Source organism: Coturnix japonica, chromosome 1 (genome assembly GCF_001577835.2).
Source record: "Coturnix japonica isolate 7356 chromosome 1, Coturnix japonica 2.1, whole genome shotgun sequence".
NCBI classification, from domain to species: domain Eukaryota; kingdom Metazoa; phylum Chordata; class Aves; order Galliformes; family Phasianidae; genus Coturnix; species Coturnix japonica.
Window position 1 is genome coordinate 108737829 of NC_029516.1, and position 20369 is coordinate 108758197.

At 41.9% G+C, this 20369-nt stretch overlaps 1 protein-coding gene across 1 annotated transcript in view; it reads left to right on the forward strand.

Annotated features, from left to right (window-relative positions):
* The first annotated feature begins 764 nt into the window (after positions 1-764).
* The window catches only part of SCML2 (Scm polycomb group protein like 2), a 65888-nt gene continuing 46283 nt past the window's right edge, over positions 765-20369 (forward strand). The window contains exons 1-3 of the mRNA XM_032442346.1: positions 765-857; positions 10930-11037; positions 15824-15892. Coding sequence (XP_032298237.1) covers positions 11016-11037; positions 15824-15892 — 91 coding nt within the window. The 5' untranslated portion in view covers positions 765-857; positions 10930-11015. The remainder of the gene's footprint in view (positions 858-10929; positions 11038-15823; positions 15893-20369) is intronic.

Sequence of the window (20369 nt, forward strand, 5' to 3'; positions counted from 1 at the left end):
ACTGTCTCACCACTCTATCTGAGAAGTAACATTTCCTAATATCCAACCTGAACCTTCCCTGTGCAGCTTGAAGCCATTACCTCTCACCCTATTGCTGGTTACCTTCACAACTGGTCTGTACTGTTGTAGCTTTGCAGAGTTACTCAACCTAACTTCTCCATTCTTCTTGCTTCCCTGTGCTGTTGGCCTCTTCTCCCAGGTAACAGCGATAGGACAGGAGGGAATGGCTTCAGGGTGCGCCAGGAGAGGTTCAGGTTGGGTATTAGGAAAATATTTCATCTCAGAAGGAGTGGTGATGCAGTGGCACAGGCTGCCCAGCGAGGTGGTGGAGTCACTGTCCCTGGAAGTGTTAGAGAACTGCATGGATGTGGCACTGAGTGATATGGTTAGAGGGCATGGAGTGATGGGCTGCTGGTTGGTCTAGATGGCTGTAGAGAAAGTTTCCAACATAAATGATTTTATGATTCTGTTGTATATTTGCTTCTTTCTGTCACACTGTTGGTGAAGGCCTGTTTTCCCTGAAGAACCACTGACCAGTCTGAAGGCACTACTTTAAACGCAGGACACTGGCTGGGTGGATTCGACTTCCACCCTGAAGAATTTAGTGCTTTATTTGGTATATACTGTGATTTATTTTCCTTATTTCTTCCCTTTCTTTCTCCTTCCCCATCAGCACACCAAGGATCCCAGCCACCCTCCCGCAGCCGGCTCCCTCAGGTAGGGGTGAGGCGAGGCGGAAAGGGGGGCGCTGGCGCTGGTTCGGGCATGCGCGGTGCCTCCGCAACATGGCGGCGGAGTGAGGCGGCCGGCGGCGGGAGCCGCTCGAGGGAGGCGGGGGTGCCTCTGCCCCCGGCCCGGTGAGTGGCGGCGGGGTGGAGGACCGAGCGGGAGCGGCCATATCCGTGTTATAGTGGTGTTGGCAGGGGTCGGGTCGGCTGTGCCCGGTGTCTGGCCTCCGGGGCGGGCTGTCTTTGACAGCGGGGAGCGAGCGGCTCCTGGGGAGCGATCCTAAGTGTGGTGCTGGGCTCGGAGGGGACTGCAGAGTTACTGTGGTGTCCGAGCGAGATCTTACACAGGTAGGTGCTTTTCGAGAGATGTAAGGACGCTTCACGTGTTTCAGCAAATGCTTTAAGTAGCGCTTAAGGCTGGACGGGGCTGTGAGCATCCTGGTGTGGTTGTCGGTGTCGCTGTTTATTGTAGGGGAGTTGGACAAGGTGGCCTGCAAAGGTACCTTCCAACTTAGAGAGCTGTGTGGTTCTGTGCCGTGTAGATTTAATGGTCTGACTTGTGAACTACACTTCGGTGCAAGCTGGGGTATGGTTATTTTATTATTACTCAAAGAATAGCAGCTTAAATCGTTGAGTGTTTAAAACTGTCGTGCTGCATCTTGCTCTTTGGAGGCAGCAGAGGAAAGCCGTGTGTGGGACAGTTGGTGTGGGACCAGTGGCAGGACACCTTGCAGGTGGCAGTGACAGCAGGAGGGCACGCAGTGTCGGCTGTGCTGCAAGGCAGCACATTAACACTGGGACATAACCAGGAGGTGAGTGCTGCAGCTTGCTGTCAGCTCAGGGGCCTGCCAGTGTTTGGGGGAACTGCTGCCTGCCTGGGGCAGGGTGAGCTGGGTTTCTCCCTTAGGGTGTAATAAAACCTAAGTGCTGCTTCAAGGATGATGGCACTTGAATTGATGTAAAGAAAAAAACGAGTTAGTGATGCTTTGGGCTGGTGCTTTATTTACAGGAAGCTTCTCAGTAATGCAAGCAGAAAGTGTACAAACTCGAAGCTGAAATCTAGGTGTTGAAGTGTTTGTTGGGCTGTTAGGTGTAACGTGGTCTGGTTCTGAGTATTCAAGTAATGCTCACTGACTGTGATGTAGTTGACAGGGTTGGTGGCTCTAGTTCTCTTATTGCTGTAAATAAAGCAGTAGTATTTGTGTAGTATCTGCCGGGTTTCTTGATATTCAGTAATTCATAGGAATGTTCAGGTTCTGCAAAGAAATACGTGACTCCATGTGATACACTCCTTTCACACCAGTTAGTAGCCACCTAGGTACATAAATGCAGCTCTAACAAAGTCATTCTTAAAGTTGGGCCCTATTGTAAGTATCAGTCTTGATGCAGGGAGGATTGAGCAAGAAGCAGTGACAGTCTTCTAGAAGATGTTCCCGCAGACAATGTGTGGTGCTGCTTTGAATGTGCAGGTGCCTGCTTTCTTTCCTTCCACTGGCAGAGATGCTGCTGCCACCTTTGTTGTCGGCAGTACAGTGCTATGGTAAAGCAGAGAGAGCTTTTGTGTTGCTTTCTGGAGTGGCTGCCTGAGTTCAGAGGAGGCATTGGAGAGGATTGCCATTATACACTTGTAATTTGGTTTTCACTAGTGTGAAATTTGCAGTACTTAGAATGCGTTTGTTTCCAATATCTGCCTAAAAGTTGCATATATGAAATGCTGACTCTGCTTTACTTGAGAGAAGATGGAATAGGCTGAAGCAAATGTAGGTAGCAACTTCAGCCCTTTGCACGTGGGTTTCCTTTTTCTCACAGTTTTGTCTCATTGCTTTCTTAATATTCAAGTTGACTTGTAAGCTGGGATTGAGCCATGTACCTCAGTGTGCTGTCATATTTTCCAAGTGTAACTAAAACAAATGACAGGTTGGGATGGGGATAGTGCTTCAGCAAGTCTGCACAAGGGAGGCTGTTGACCAACTCATTGACCTCTGCATCTGCTGGGAATGTGAGGTTCTGTTTGTTCCCATTTGACAGAAGCGGCCTTAGGCGCTCAGTCTTAGTGCTGATTGCTTCTTCCAGAGATTAAAATCTTAAATGTGAAGGATGATGTTGTCAGTGTTCTTCAAAATGTAAGACATGCCTTGCAAGCGTCCCAGGATACTTGAGACTTCGGGCATGTTGGAGATTCTTTGTAAAGATGTTGAGACTTAATAGAGTCATTTGCAATGGCTCTATTTGGAACGATAGAAATGCTAAGGGTAAAGTTGTTTGTACTTGAATGTTAGAGGTGTTTTCATTGCATGTAATGATCTTGGTATTTTTTGCAAATACTCTTAACTTTAATTAAACTCCATGTAATTTGAAGTCCCAGAATGTTTGTTCATATTCCAGCATAATTTGATGAATGTTTTTGTGTGCATGCTGCTGTCGGCTGACTCACCCTTTGCAGGCCACTGCTGTGGAGCAGAAGGAGACAGCTTGGTGAGTGATGGGGTCAGCTTGCTCTTTGCATTGCCCTAAGCTTTTGCTATATCTCTGCTGTCTCTTCAAGTTGTTGTCCTGCAAGATGGGCAAGTGACTTTCTGCCACTAAAGCCTGGTGCTGCAGTCTCATCCTGTGGCAGCTGCCTGAGAGGTGTCCCAGCCAGCAGCAGACGTGCTGCCCCATTATTTGCAGCAGGTTTACAAGCAGCAACCAGGGCATGAATGGTGGTGAAGAACCTTAGAGGTGCTTGTATCTCTTCCCCGTTAGCCCTTCTGCTTGGTTAGTGAGGAAATGACCAGGATGGATGGGGCCCTGGGCAGCCTAATTTAGTAGCTGGCAACCTTGCTTATGGCAGGGGGTTGGAACTGGATGGGCTTTAAGGTCCCTTGCAACCTAAGACATTTTAAGAGTCAGAAATTCTGTGAAATAAATCTGGAGGAAAGTCAGGAGCTGCGTTTACATTGTTGAACAAGCAGGAACTATCTTTACAAAGCTTATCACCGTTGGATAGGCTTGCTCAGATCCTTTCTCTTGTAGATGGTGGATGTCAGGCATGGGTACATGCAGTAGTAATATTTGTGATGGAAAGGATCTGCTGTCTCCTGTGCTATCATGGTGTTGCTGCCACTGAAAGTGACCCCTTTACTTTCTGTGTCCTAGAATCATAGAATATAAAATCCAGTGTTAGCTTAGACACGAATGAAGAAAAGTGCAGTTCTTCTTTGATGTGGTAATGTGCGTGTCTCATATCAGCCTTCTGGGTTCAAGACTGCTTTATGGGTAGTATTTGATTGTTTTTGATCCGAACGGGTGCATCACTGGTAGTGTGCTTTCTGCAGTTCTCCCGTGTGTTCTCGTCCTGCCTTTCTGAATTATTTGTAGGGCTGTTGATATCAAAGACTTCATGAAATAACTAAAACCTTTAACAGAACTTTAGTGTTCTAGTAGGTCATAGTCTTTCTTCTCCTCAGGGAAAATGGTGCCTAGATATCTTATGTCCAGACTAATCTCCAAGTACATTTTATTTGGGATTTGTTAGAATAAAGCTGTGAGCAACTCAGGTATGAGTAGGGTTTTTGGACTTATTTTTTTTTTCCCCTGTATTTCTCTGGTGTATTTTCTACTCAGCTCCCCATTTGGTACGTTGTCATCCAGCGACAGTCGAGATGTTACATTAAAGGTAGATATTCTGGTTTGAATCATTTGATTCTATACTTTCAGCTTCACAAATCAGGTCAAATTCTATTATAAGATACCAAGGAAATCTGGTCCTTTACATGAAAGGGATGAACTTTGATGGGAATCCAAGTTTGTTATCTTCTCAAGGTAACATGATAGCCCTTTTTGTCCAGGTCAAAGCTGAGGTTGAGCCTTTGGTCATCTGTAGCATGCATTAGTTGAAGGAGCGTCTGAAGTTTATAGAACACAGAAGAGTAGCACCATTTTAATGGGGTGCATACATGGAATGAAGCACGCACCGTTATTTATGTACTGCATGGAATCTACTGGAGATTAAGGCAGGAAGGTTCAGTGCAAGGAGTGTAACTCCTGGGGCACTTTTAAAAGGCCATTTGAAAAGAACAGCTCATAAAAGTGAGTCTTGTACGTGGAGGAATGTGAAAGGGTATCAGAGCGGATGAATTTGGTGGAGCTCTTTACTGTCGCATCATCCTTCCAGGCTCAGATTAAAAGGACTGTGATGTCTGTGGTGGTGTTTGTAGGACCGTATCTCTCGTGTCTATACCTGCTCAGTAAAGGTAGGCAGTGCAGGCACACCTGCAGGATGGGGCATTGTGTTGATTGGGTTCTCAAGCTGGGAGGGGAGGGGAGGATGAGTGACCTTTCATAGATTTCTGCATCAAACTAAAGGTGACTGTGTTACTCTGCTGGATGAGCACAAATCTGGGCTACTGAGATTGATTTGCAGCTCCAAAATACATGTGGGGTGCTCTTCAGTCCCATTTGCACTGAGCTTCCACAGTCTTTCTAGTTATCACTTAGAAGCAATGTAGCTGAAAGGAAGCGAGGGCTATCTAGGAGGTTGTAAGACCCTTTTCTAGCAGCCCTCTGCTTGTCTTTCCACCTCTTGTCTTCCTGTGTACACACAGTCTCCTACTGCTGCTTTTAAAACTGTTGCTATTGCTTTCTGTCTGTCAAGAGATGAGTGCAGAAAGCCACATAGGGACCTTTGGCATCCCATGCTGTCCTAGGCTCTAGGCATCTTTACTGTGTTTGCAGTAGTAATTTTTTTTTCTCCTTTTACCTGCTGAGTTTGCATGGTGCTAAAAGTGTGCTGGGTGCCTCAGAGAGCAAATAGAGCCCTGTGCTGCCTCGGGGCAGGCTGAGCTGGAGGCAGAGGAGGTGCATTTGGGTGTCCTGAGGATTTCATGCAGCTGTTGAGCATTTTGCCACTGTTGGTCATGCAAGATGCTTGGATTTTTTTTGTGTGTCGTTAATGAGTTTGCTCCACAAAAGCAATTTGAGTTAGGGATTTGAACAAAGCCAGGTCAAAGAATGAAGATGAATGTTTGCAGGAACAGTACCCCAGGAAGTCGGAAACAGCACAGAAGCCTTAGTGAGTTGAATCCACCAAAATGTTGGTGCTACTGCAAATACATACCAGCAAACCACTAAAACTGACAGTCTGACTTAGATAGAAACGTAAGCGCCACGGCTGTATTTTTGATTTATTTGTATATAACATTAGAACGGCCTTTCATGTGGGAAGACGGGCATTTTAAGAATATTTGAAGCTGTTAATGGGCAGTCGGCCGCTGTGCTGAACTGCTGACTTCACACATACCATTTCCTTTTTCAGGTTTTTACAGCCCCACATCGGCTGACTTTTAAAGCAGGACGGGGGCGTGCAGAGGGGAGAAGGTATTTTTATTTTCTATCGGCAGCCATAGAGCAGCTCTTAACTTTATTATCACTATCAAATTAGCAAATGTTGAATGTCCGCGATGTGAGATGTTTCTTTTCTTGCTTGTTGCTAGCTACGTTATTGACTACTGAGACTTAACTTTTCTGCTGTTCATATTGATAAGCATATATTTCTCCTTTCAGGAATCCTGGGGACAAATTTGCGGACTAAGCCTTGTTAGTATCACTTTTTAAGATGTACGATGCCTGACTCTGTGCCGAATGATATATATATCTCCTGTGGACTGAGAGTTTAAGATTGTGTCATCTTGAAATGCGTAATTACAGTTACTCACATCCTAAAGCAGATCGTAAACTTACCTGCAAGGAGAGCGGAACGTTTACAAACAGTATTTTACCTCTGACAGCTTACAAGTTTAGTTGTACAATTGCTTCCTAAATAGTGAGCAGTGCACTGTTGGTCACTTTCCAAGCAGTTTTCAGAGTGCAGTAAATTTCTTCTTCCCGTTGTTATAAAATTATATCTGTGAAGCAGTAATTACTTACTCCCTTCTTTTACCAGCTAAAGAAATATTCACTTAGTTGTTTATGTGGCTGGCTAATGTTGGCTCTTTTGGAAGCCTGTGATTTTTTCCAAAGGATGGGCTCTCTGAACTCTGCTAAGAGAGGGCTTGTGGTCTCTCCATTTCTTAGAAGTTCTGCCTTAGGAAAATGTGGAAGTTTAATTTCCTTTCCTTGAAAGATCCTTATTTTTTTTTAATTTACTTATTGCAGAGAATGTGAAGGAAAGGGGATTCTGAGTTGGATCAGGTTTCTTGTCGGAGCACCAACCGGTTATAGCTGTGCGTGTGTAAATGAAAGGAAACCTCAGCTCTAGGTTTTGTTTTGAACTCTGAAATGCGCGATGCTGATTTACTGCTGCAGAGCTTGTGTTTTATAATGGTACAGCTCATTTGCACCAGTGGAAGGTTGTTTTTCCTTTTGTCTTCCGAGATGTTGTTTTGCTATAATGGGGCCGCAGTGTGCGCTCCTCAAAGTGTTTATGGATGGCTCATGTCGCAGAAACGCAGAGGTGTATGTTGTTGAGGTTTGAAGTGTATGTGAGGCTGTGCGCTGGGCAACTTGCCTGGTAGGAAGTCTTCCAGGAGACTTGCAAGTATTGAATGTTACAGCAGTACACTTTGTAGCCTTATTCTGTTTATTTGCCTCTTTGCAGCGCCTCTGGGACTTGTGCTGGTGATGTGAAGCAGTACTTGTGTTTAAGAGATGGCAGGTGAATAGAGGAGTAGGTGAAACAAAATATTCCTCGTTCCAAAACAGTAATTGTGAAGGACGGCTGCTCCTTGTGAGGAGCTGGAGCTGCAGCCCTGCTCTTGCCCTTGCACAGTCCTGCTGCTTGGACCCTGCGTGCCTCAGGGATCACGGTCTCTGTCTTATCTCTGGGCCGAGCTGCATGGTCCCTGACACAAGCACCGTAACACGTTTGGTGATGCTAAGCCCGCAATCCGCTGGGTGCTCAGGCTGCTTTCAAATGTTCCCTTTATCTCCATAATCCCACAGTGTGTTTTTTATGAGCAGGCGTGCTGTCAAGATAAACCTGCGCTGGGAATCCCTAAATATGCATGGCTTTTTCTTTCAGGACATTCAGCTCGCTTGAATGCCTGGAAAGATAATGGAGATGTGGTCGGGAGAAAACAGAATGTTTTGATATCTTCTGTAAAATACTGACTTCTTAGCAATGCAGTGTGTGTCCTCAGAGTAATCCTTTAAAAATTAGAAGAGCGATGCGAGACACAAAAATGTTTTCCATCCTGTTTGCTGACCCCACAGCGCTGTGCAGCAGCGACGCACAGAGGGTGAAGGCTGAGGTTGGTCTGACAGTGTGTGTCCTGCTGACAAAGGGCTGGCAAAGGGGGAGCGGGCTGCTGAGAGAGACACGGGTATTAGCATACGCACTGCAGTAAGGAATTAAAGGGAGGGGGATGCTAAATGGTGTAAGTAATACAGTTGATGAATATAAGCAAGGAGATCATCTCTATGTTTTAAGATAAATTTACTGTTCATGCTTATTTATTTATTTATTTATTCTTCTTGAAGCTACTTGATTAATTTCTTAACCTCAGCTTTCATAAAATCATTAAGGTTGGAAAAGACAGCTGAGACCATCTAGTCCAACCACCTGCACATCACACCATGCCCACTGTGCTGGTGAGGGCTGAGGCCCACCTTGAGCAGCTGAGGAGGTGAGTGCTCCCTGTTGGCTGCATCATCACTTGAGGCAGTGCCAGGCTGTCCTTCAGCCTACCCTGGTGAGGGAGCTCATCATTCTTTTCAGACTGACCCTACTGTTTTGGAGGTAGCTGGTTTTCTTTTTGGCTACCATTCAGAAGTTAGAGACTCAGAAACACTGTTCTTGAATGTCTTCTGTGACCAGTGTCTCTGTCTACCAATTACTATAATAGAGACTGAAGGCTGAATGCTGTAGGTTTGAACAGGTTTTAAGCAGCACCTCTTCCACGCAGTTATACCTTGTATACCCCTAGTTCAGCCTACGCTCTCAGAGCTTTCTGTTGCCTTGTATTTTTAACAGGCTGGTGGGCACGCTGTAAAACCGCCTATCTACTGGAGCAGGGGCTAATGAAACGCTGGAATCCTTTTTATGTCCTGACAGACACTCCGGTTGTGCTAAACTTGATGACTATCACTGCAGGCTTGGAATCTTTATTACTGCACCAAGTGCAATCTGGTGCTTGGAACAAAAAGATAAAAACCATGCGCTGTTTTAAAGTAATCTGTAAAAACAGTTACTTTGACTCCGTATCACCTTTCGCAATTTATTACTCATGGCGGAAAAGCTTTGAATTTTTGGGGGAGTCTACGAAAGCATCAAGTATTTCAAATTTATTTGATGGCTTAAAAGGATTTCTGTTCTTAATCCTGATGATCACTTATGCCGTGAGTGCCATTGTGTAGCGAAACCAGCTTACTTTATGTCGGCGCTCGGTTTTATTTATAACTGCTTTCAAGTCTCAGTTCCTTGAGCTTTTGTAATAAATATCCTGCACATTCGTGTGCTGCCGACACATGAAACGCGTTCCTCGGTCATTAGACGTTCAAAAATCATACTTATTTTTAGTGCCAGGACCTGCCCTGTGTGAAGTTTTCATCGTACAGTCTACCATAGTGTACAAGTTCCTCAGAATTTCACTGAAGTTTCACTATTTCCAGGAATATAATTGTCTTTATGACACACCTTTCACTGTATGCAATATTGGTGTCATTCATTTTTCAATATGCAAGTATAAGATTCCAGAAATTCCAAGTGGGTATCTTGAACAATTCTTCTTCTTCTTTTTAATGACAAAGGAAGATATGGTTTCTAAAAATGTTACTTCTGGCAAAATTAATCTTTGAAACAGTACCGGCTTACATTAAAAAAAAGCCCACAAGAATCTTGAGCTGTTGATGATGTAAATTCTGACCTCGTGGAATTTCCCAATAAGGAAGTGATCAAAGAAGGGAATTCAGAAATGTGAACGTACAAGGTCTGCTCTGAAAGTAATGCCTCCTGTTTTATGGTGTTGGCCCGTGACATTGGAGGTGGATGTTGGTGGTATGGCAGTAGAGGTTGAACCTTCCTGTCAATAAGCCCATGGATGTTGCTGTGTGACAGTTGTCCACAGAGACAGTAGCATCTGACTTGGAAGTACATATGGAGCACAGGTGCGTCATTGAATTCCTCCATGCAGGAAAAAATGGCGCCCATTGACATTCATTGATGCTTGCTGAACATTGATAGAGACCAACCAGGGGATGTGAGCGCAGTGAGGCAGTGGGTGGTGCATTTCAGCAGTGCTGACAGTGGGCCACCTCCACTGGTGCAGATTTTTATGGTTGCAGCATGCAGGCTCTTGTTCATCATGGTGATGACTGTTGAAAAAGAGTATTTTGTAACTGAGAACTTGTTCCATCAAATAGTGATATTGTGTTGTATGTATCAGTTGTATTTGCCATGGAAATAAATAGGATACATTACTTTCAGAGCGATCTACGTATTTTTATGTGCTATTATTTGAATAAAGTCAAGTAAACTTACTGATTTTGTTGCTTTAGGGATAAAAAGCTTCAAATAAGTTTGTCTTGAATTGAATGCAGTGGGAATTTCCAAAACTAGATGCTGGAGTAGAACATCACAGTAACACACACAGATGTTTTCCCTGTGTTAAATTGGTTTCACTAAGTTGTCCCCTATAGTTTCCAAAAACTGCAAGTGTGTGGATCTGCAGTCAGCTTCCTCTAATGGGTTCTCCCAGCTCTGCTGTAAGTGGTAATGGCCAGCAAGCAGATGCAGTGAGCAATTGTGCTTTTGAGTAGTTTTCTTACAGCCGTGTTTTGTTCTTCCTTCCCCTGTAGTTTGTAAAGAATGTTTTATCCAGGACCGTTTAAAAGTGATGGTTGTTAAACTCCCTGCATGTAAGCGTGTGATGCATTAAAGTCTTTTTTCCATTTTTCATTAATGCTTGTTGGGGAAAACAGAAATAAAAGAATGTTTTATGTCTTTCTTTGTATTAGAAACTCACTGCAAATGCAAATCATTCTACAACAAACCACCTAAACCAGTGGAATAAAAGTTTGGGTTCGTATATACCCTTGCTGCTTTGACACATCCATTGTTTATATGCTGTTCTTCTACAAATAGCTTGTTAAACTTTTGCAACCTTAAACCAGCAAGATAATTGTAAAACAACGCACACACACACACACAAAACCCTCCTTTCCAAAACAAGAAGACCCAAACTCTAACAACCTCCCCCTAACTTGATGTATTATTACTCCACAGGAAACTGTTGTACTGAAAGGAAGAATTAACTGGTCTTTCAACTTCAGCCTTTTTATTGTGAGAGAGAAGATCACACAAGTGTTACCATGGGGAGAACTACAGCTAAAGGTGAGGCCTGGTAACTTTTATCCAAGAGGAAATAGGGAACCTGTTAAACTGTCTCTTCTAAGGTGATGTTAGGTTATTACTTGTCAATATATTGTGAAGTTAAATAAGAGAGATACTGAAATCAGGTTTAAGCTTTACATTGTTTTAGACTAAGTATGCTGAATTCAATTTATCATGTAGTTCTATACTTTTCAACAAAGGGAATTTGGACCTGTGAGTCTCGAAGTCATTATACTACTTTAAAACTGAAGGACATGTCTGGATGTGATATTAAGCAAAATGTAGTGCCGTATTCTGTAACTGCACAAAATTTAGCAGAATAGCTGAGTAGTGCAAGGAATAATTTTTTACTAGAATGAATAGCGTTAGCTGCTGTTTTCTGCAGACTTTTGGGCACTTTTAAAATAAATTTGTCCATGATGCAGTGTATTATGAAGGTGTGGTTTGTGCTGTACCGTAACTGCAGAAGTTACTGTGAGTTGAGTGCTAAAATGTGTGAATGTTAACAAGTGTGTTAGGGTAGTGAAACAAAGAGAATGTAAAGCAAGGAAGGCCCACTCTTTGAAGCCAGGCTGATGCTGCTTTCCAAACCTTTCAGATGGGTAGCTTTCTCCTATAAAAGATTAACACTTCTGTACTGCTCTTGAGCTTTCCACCTTCTGCCCAAGCTGCTTTCAGTGCTGACATGCTCCCTTGGTAAATAATTATCTTTTGCTGTAATAGATTTTCTGTAATGACAGCAGTCATCTCTTTAATTGTTGCACCAAGAGTTTATGGAGGAAGTCTGCCCCCTTTTCTTGTAGCTTGTCTGCATGGCTGTTTTCTAAATGTACTGAAAGAAACACTCTGTTCTGGGCAGATAAGAATCCCAGTGGGGAAGCACAAAAGGAAAGGGAAGGAGGCATTTTAAATTTACTCTTTCTTGATAACCTCAGCTGTGTGCGCTGAGGTTTGGTGAGGGGTAGCTAAAATATACTCACACCCCTACATGTTGGGGATTGAAAGCAGCTTGCTGATCTGTGGTAGATCTTGGGCTTTTTTTTAGCAGACTTCACATGAAGGTGAGCAACTGCTTGGCATGGGTAAAGGTTTCTGTAACTGTGAAGTGTTTCATGTCCATCTGAAAGAGAAAAACATCTGTTCAGAAAAGTAGTCTCCTGCTACATTCTGAACACAAGCTAGAGTTGAAGACTTTAAGATGGCTAAGAAATAGCCATGTATATCTTGAAAGCATGACTGTGAACTTTTTTCCCCACACTGGACAGCAAGCAAATAGCAGGTCTTAGATGACAAGCATCCTCGTGTAGCATGCAACACTGAAACATTAATGCTAGCGAAAAAGATGATGCTTGCTATTGTACAGACAAAAAATCATCTTGTTTGCCATAAGGTTAATTCTCCCCAGAAAGAAGTGTTTTGGATTTGTTAAGTATCTCAAAGAGGAAGCTGGTGTTCAACACAGGGTTTTGTTAGAGGAAGTGTAAATTGGCCACAAAAGTCATCTTTACCAGATTTTATATTCTAAAGGTACCTTTTCTGGTTATTATTTTTATTCCTCACATTTACAAGCTAGTAAAGATATCTTTGTCTGATTTCTTCTTTGTCTCTATTTTCTTGCATGATAGATGTGGTTTCCCTTGTCTGTCTTTTGTTGAATAATCTTATCAGCAGAAGAATTCTGTGGTTACTGATAGGGTGTAGTTGTGTAAACACACACAGTTTTGATTCAGTAAGCAGGAAGCACTATTTTAAATAATTTACTACAAACTTGGTGCATATCTACCTCTGTAGTTTATAATGTGTGCTGTAGAAAAGCTTAACAGATGTTTAGATGAACAACAGAATACGTTGCTTTTTAGTATTTGCTACCAAGAAGTAAACATTCTTTTACAAGGCTTTGAAAACTCCTGTTTAGCTTGTTTGTATTACAGGCTACCTGTATACATTGTGAATTATGTATACTTATGTGTTATGTGCTACATGTTTGCATGGTGAATGTTACAACTCTTTGTATACTTTGTATACATATATACAGTATATATAAGTATATTACTTATATACTTATTATATACTATATATATACATATATAAGTATATTACTGTATATTTAACACTTTGGTTGAAAATGGTATCTCTGTCCCTCTCTCTTTGTCCCTCTCTCTCTCTCTGTCCCTCTCTCTCTGTCCCTCTCTCTCTCTCCCTCTCTCTTTCTCTCTTCATCTCTTCCGAAAACTGAATAGCATATAATTAAATCCACAGTAGCAGCATTTCATTTTTGTTTATGTTTTGACAAAATGATCTGAAACGTGCTGTAAAGCTAAAGCAAACTCACGTAAACTGGAAGAATAAATTCAAGCTTGTCCTTTGAAAGTGGACTTTCTGAACAGAGAAGATAGATAATGAATTAAACTGACTTGCTTTGTTCACCATGACCTTTGAGACTCTAGAACTAATAAGTCTTTGCTGTCTCTAACATACAAATAAAGTTCCCATTTTCGAGTCTACTTTTCTGCCTTGAAGGAAATAAATCATTGAATGTAGCTAGCTGAAAGAGATGAAAAGAAAATACTCTTTGTGTCTGCGGAAACATTAGGGACCTTCATGACCTCATTTTTGAGGATTGACCTGAAAGTTTACCCAAACTGCGGGTCATATGCTGAGGGAATCATATTCCTCAATCCAGGTATTTGGCATAATACTCTTCCATGTCTTAATTTGGTTTTCAATGATCTTTTGAAATTGAATTTTCTAGAATTTGGGCTGTCCAAATTATGTAAGTACATTGGCACATTTAAAGGCATTTATTTCATAGTTACACATCTAGGTTTTAATAGATCTTGTATTCCTTGATATTTCTTATAAAAATAGGCCATACATTCTTATCTAATCTCACTAATGACATTGGAAAAGGCACACCAGACTGAAGCATCTTAGCACCTGTAAACTATAATCTAAAGCAAACCTTTCTGAGTGCTGGGGGGTGGTAGTAGATTCAGGGTATCTCAAGCAAAAACAGGACAGTGCTTCATTCAGTAAATGGCATTTCATCTGCTTAGATAAAATAGCTCCAGCTTTGTAGTACTTTTCTCACCATTAAAAGCTGGGATGCATAAAAGCAAGAGAAGCCTTGAAAAACAGACTTATTTTTGGGTGTTTCTGCGTGTACTGAGTATGTTTTGCTTGAGCACTTTAAAGAACAGCTTTCTGTCCATCAGTACGAAGTGATAGCAATGGTACTTTTAATTCATTATAAATTAAGATGTTTCCAGCTTGGGTTGAAGAGATATGTAAGGAATCCATTTATTTTTGTTAACATCTTAATTTTGTTCTTATAGTTTCTTTAATGGCTAATTTTAAGAATTATATGTCACTGACAGTGTTCCATTTCAATGTTCCTATTTGTGAGATAGGCAGTAACTCAAGCTGATACAGGAAATAAATAATTTGTGTGGTCGCTGTCAGTGAAAACTCATCTGGTGCCCAGGCTGAGGTTTTTCACATTCTTTCACCTGTTGTTGATTTCTCCTTTCATGAAAGGCTGTCATCTTGTTTGAAATCTGGCACTGTAGGGGAGATGTTCTTTCATGACCATCCTTTCAAGTTTTGGTCTTCACGGAAAGCAGTTATTAGATCTGTTCTTTAGTACTCTCATGTGGGACTCCATTGGATTTCCTCTTCGGAAATAAGTGGATCGGGAAGCTTTCTCTTCTGTAAGATATCAGCCCAATGTCTCTGACAGTCCCATGATTCTTTTATTTTTATTTTTTGAAAGCCTGAGTAACTGAACTTGTAAAACACAGTAAAAAGCTTTTCTAGTGATTACCACCACCCAGCAGAAAACTGGCTGGATTCTGTTCAATCCCAAAGAGACTGGATTTTGAACTGTAGGAAGAAGACAATGATGTCTTGTTGTGAGTGGTGTGAGTCCCTTCTTGGGTTCCCACTGATAGCTGTCAGGACATAGAGTGTCCACTGCTGAACAGGGACCTGGGTTAGAGCTCTGTGGGCACCATGCACAGGTACTGCAGCAATTCCAGCTGAAGTTGCCTCCTTGTAAGGATTTTTGTTTGGGCACCTGTCAAATGCTTTTATCTGTTTTATACTTGTGAAGTGTCTCACCCCTGAGTGTACTAATACACTTCAGTGACCCTGACCAACCTCACCTATGTACTCTTCCCCACCAGCACACACCGACACCATTCTGATACTGCCAGCCCCTACCCCAGCAAGGCCACAACATCAGGCTCTAGCCCCCTGCAGCCCTACCATGCCATGGTCAGTGGCCTTCTGCTGGACCCATGGCCTATCTGAGCCTGAACCTGTCGCCAGGGATGTTCCCATTGCCGGGACTGCCCTGGTGCCACTAGCTACCTGCTCTGGGCTGAGGTGGAATGACAAGCCCTGACTACCAGGCCCTCCTTGGGAGTCCATGGACTGTGCTGTGACCTGACCACATCCTGTCTCACACAGGGCCCAGTGTCTAACTTGTGTCCTCACTGAAGTATGGTGGAGGATTTGGGGCCGATGAAAGAAAACTATTCTCATTCTATTCCTCCTATATCTACATGCTCTTTTTTTTATGCTGTACTTTTCAGTATATTTTGAAAGAAAGATAATACAATCACTAGATTTGTATTACAAATACCTTTTTATTATCCATTGAAATAGATAAAACAAAGTCTTCGAAATGACAGATTCTGTTTTGTTTGAAAGCATTCTGTGTTATGCCAGATGTTATTATAATGGGAATATTACATTTATAATGCAATGGAATCTTGTCTTTTAGATTCAAAGGAAATTAAAAAAGAGAAAGATGGAAAGAATCAGCAGGCAAACAACCCGTCTTTAAAGAGTGGTAGGTATTGCAGCTGTCAGGTTATTAGTTAAGGTACCCTAAAAGGAAAAGTATATGTTTGGAATGTCTGACTCTTGAGATGGTTTTTTTTCTTTCAATCTCTTTGGCTGTAACTGATGTGTAGTTAAAAACATGAAATTGCTTTTTCTAACTGTTAGCAAAGTATGTTTTGATGTAGCAAATGACTGTTGAAACTGCTTGGCTTGAATCTGACAGTTTTATTAGCTCAGACAAGTACTCATGATATATGTAATCAAAAACTATGTAAATATAAACACTGTTTTTAAGATCATTTACTGATTTTTTTGTTCTTCTAGTGACATGTTTCCACATTGAATGCCTCTTTTGCCTCAGTTACCTTCTCTTTCATTCATGTGTTTCCTATTGCCAAAAGTTGAATTTCAGTTTAATAGTTTGAATTCTTAATATTACTGACTAGATTAAATTACCTTAGTTTCTAGTTTTGCTTTAAATGCTGTTTTCAAATCAATAGTTGATTGATAATAAACTGAAGAAAACTACACAGTTGTCAAAAACAAGCCAACTTCTTGTAAACTTATACAACCTCTGTTATCCTCAGTAGGTGCCATAGGGTGACATATACGTTGGGCTGTTGGGAAATATATGGGACTGTTGGCAATTTCACTTTTGTGAAGTGCAGTAGGAGAGAAGCAGCATCCTTGTATGTTCTTCGTGCGTTTGCATTGGTTGAGTTTGAGGCAGTGAGAAATGTTGTCAGTACTGTTGACTGAAGTAGAATATTTCTTTAGGAGTCCTTTGTTCGTAGTAAAATATTACTGGGTTACTTAAACTCTCACTCTTACATTCCCATACCCCCTGACTCCTAGTGGATAGTCTGGTTCACAGATTCTCCTTTGTGCCACCTGAGGAGTTGTGTTATTGACTAGGTCAATGACTTTATCTTTGAATATAGTGAGAACCTAGCAAGATAATTGGGTAGTTGAGCTGATGAGTTTTTGCATAAAGATGGTTCTGCAAGTCATAATGCTGCTTTCTGCAGTTACATTTGTCAGACTTCTTTCTTCCATTTCTTAGAAGGGTATCAGTGGTAGTTCTCTCTTACAAATGCCCCTCCTGGCCTGTCCTAAAGTGTCTCTTTTCCCCTCTCCAATTGTGTAAGAGGAGCTTATGCAGGAGGACTTGGATGACATGTCTGTGTTTTAAAAACTGTTGTCTGACATGACAGATGGAGCCCCATGTGACAGCCCACACCAGTGCTGTTCTTATGTGACTAAGATAACTGTATTTCTGAGTCACTATAAAACTTCCTTATCTTCATCTGCACTAGAGAGCTGTATGTTGAAAAAACTTTGGGTAGGAATAGTGAGGAATAGGAATAGCAGGCGAGACTTCTGTTCTGTTGTCTGTGTTCTTCCTCTTGAGACTATGCTTTTCATCTGAGCAGTGAATTTGCTCATGAAATATGGACTGAACTCTTTTCAAACACCTACAGAGGAGTGTCTTGCTTAATAACTCTGATTATCTGTAGGTTAGATGATAGTTTTTATCCTGTGGGCATTCACACGCGTTCATGCGACCGGATAGGATGCCACCGGGGGTGCTGCCGGCCTTCAGGTAGAACGTGAGCCAGCAGCGTGCTCTTGTGGTGGCAAATATGAACTGCATGCGTGGTGTTAGCAAAGATGAGGGCTGCAGGCTGAGAGAAGTTGGCTCCTTTTGGGTGTTTGTGAGACTGTGTCTGGAGTGCCCTGTTCAGTTTTGAGCTCCCCAGTGTGAAGAAGATGTTGTCGTGCTCGATGCCACCAACAGCATGCAAATGCTGAAGCACAAGATGTAAACAGAAGACTGATAAGAATACTGGAAAGATTATTTGTTCAGCTGGAAGAAGAGGCGGCTTAAAGGAGATCACCTTGCTGTCTTCATCTGCCTGATGGGTGACTGTGAAGAAAACCTATCTGAACGTATTTCTGAGACATAATGGAAGGTTGTCTTGTCTTCACTCGTGGGAACGTGAGACATTCCTGCTTCATGTGAGGAGAAAATCTTCACATGAAGGGTGATTATACCCAAGAGGAGGAGCCCAGAGAGGTTACCCAGAGATACTCAGAACTCAGAAAACTTCCAACCGGGCTTTCTATGATGGGATCTGCTCTGAGCAGCCAACCTGGGGGTGTCCTGTGGTCCTTTCTATTAGCTTAAGTTACTTTGTAATGGGTAATGCCTCTCCAAAGGTGCTAGGGGTATTGATATGGAACTGAAAAAATAGCAAGACAACAAGCGCTGTTAATCCTCAATGGTAACTGTAAACCTGTGCTACTACAGGCAACCGTGACACAAACTGATTTCCTTATTTTTTCTTCTTGTTTAAATAACGAATCTGTTTGAGCATGCTGATGGTCTTGGATTACTGTTTAGAATCCCACTCCCATGCTGGCTACAAACTACCTAATTTTTTTGCAAAATGTCCTGATTGCCTTCAGGTTTGGTTTGGTTTCTTTTTGTTCTGTTTTGTTTTCTTTTCCTCGTTCCCAGTATATGCTGATTTGTTCTTCAGCATGAATATTCGTTTTTCTTCTCTCATTTTCACTTTGCTGGTGGGTTGCAAGAGTCGTGTGTTGCATAATAGTTCTTCAGAAGCTGATTAATTCAGCCTGCAGGTTGAGTGGGAAGGAGAATGCATGTTAAATCATTCAGTATGAATTGATTTTCTCTTCAATTTCTCAGAAGTTGTATGCTTTCAGGGGCTTTAGAATTAGAAATATGTAGAAAACAATTGTTTCTTTACTTTTTTGGTAGAGATTTTTGGGTAGAGAATTTTTTTTTTCCATGTTACTGCCTTCCTAGGTGAGCATCTTACATGCTGTGGCATTCTTTCATTTCTTTTCTATGACTGCAGCAATTAAATGATAATTAGCTCCATATCTGAGATGCTTGCTTTACTGTAACATATATTCACAGATGGAGTGGTCCTAATGTAAACTCGAGGTCATTTATGCTTGAGGAAAGAGTTTTTAATGCCCCAGATTTAAAGTAAGGAGTGAAGCAATATTGTTTTCCTTTTGGCTTTCTGTGCAGCTGGCTGTTCTGTTACCTTGTGTAAATACTCCCTGAAAAGAAAACCTGTTTGTTTTCCTCTGAACTTTCTGGACATCCCACCAAATTTAAAGTCCTGTTATAACAACTGAGATCATTTTGGGAAATGCAGGTATGGAGGTATTATATCTCCAGAGGGTGTAAATGGGGTCCCTGCTCTTGGAATGTGCTGTCTCTGAACTGTCTATATTACTTGGTCCTTACCATAACCATTGGTAGGGTTCACAGAATCATAGAATGGCCTGGGTTGAAAAGGACCACAATGATCATGTAGTTTCAACCCCCCTGCTATGTGCAGAGTTGCCCACCACCAGACCAGGCTGCCCAGAGCCACATCCAACCTGGCCTTGAATGCCTCCAGGGATGAGGCATCCACAGCTTCCTTGGGCAACATGTTCCAGTGCGTCACCACCCTCTGTGTGAAATTAGCCTCTGGGTTAGTTTTATTGGACTGAGTACATTAAAGGTTACTTTGAAAAATCATTTTTTAATCACAAGTCAGTTGGTAGCGGCAGTTTTATTTTTAGAGTCAAAGACTGTTTTTTTTTGTTTTTTTTTTTAAAGTTGAAACTTAGAAAGCAGTTAGTTGTTATTTTTGGCATTTGCTTCCTCCATGGCATTTCAAAGAAAGGAACAGTGGATCTGGAGGCAGGTTTCTTGGGAAAACTGTGAAGGGTCATTTCCAGAGCATGCCCTTTTGAAACTGAAGTACCTTAATGCATTTTTAAAGTTAATACCTTTTGTGAGTAATACAAAATCAGTGTAAGTGTACAGATGAATAAATAAAGTTTTTATTACAAAACAGACAGGCTTCCGAGGTACCCTATGAAAACATCGCTGTTACCAGCCTGACTGCAGTCCAGTTCACCAAATTATCAACTTTTGAAATTGTTCTTACTTGTTACTTAGTTAACAGATGCATGCCCTCTGAGGAGTCGGGGAGCAATCCCTCGTACCCTTTTGAGGCTACTGTGCTAAAGAATGAGAGTCTTAGCAGGCCAGGTGTGGTTCTCTTCTTTTTGAGGCACTGTAATCCTCAATGAGATGCTGTGCTAATGCAGGCAAGCGCTGAGTTCAAACCAATAAACCAGAGAAGCAGTGTGCAAGTGACTGAAAATGCTGTCATTTTCTGTATGTTGCTTTGTTTCTTAAGATTACAGAAATGTGTTTGATTCTGCCCAGTGGTGTTTTTTTCACCTTTGTGAAGATTTTGCTCTGTGAAGTTATCGCTGATTCAACCACTGGGTGGCATCGTTGCACTCTTTTGGGGTTAATTGATGTTCTTTACAGGAACATTAGATAGATGCCAGCTGCCCAAAGAGAATAATAAACAAAGGAGCTCGTCTAGATGATTTACAGACAAAAACATCAGCTGTGCTATGGTAGTTTTATCTTGTAGTAT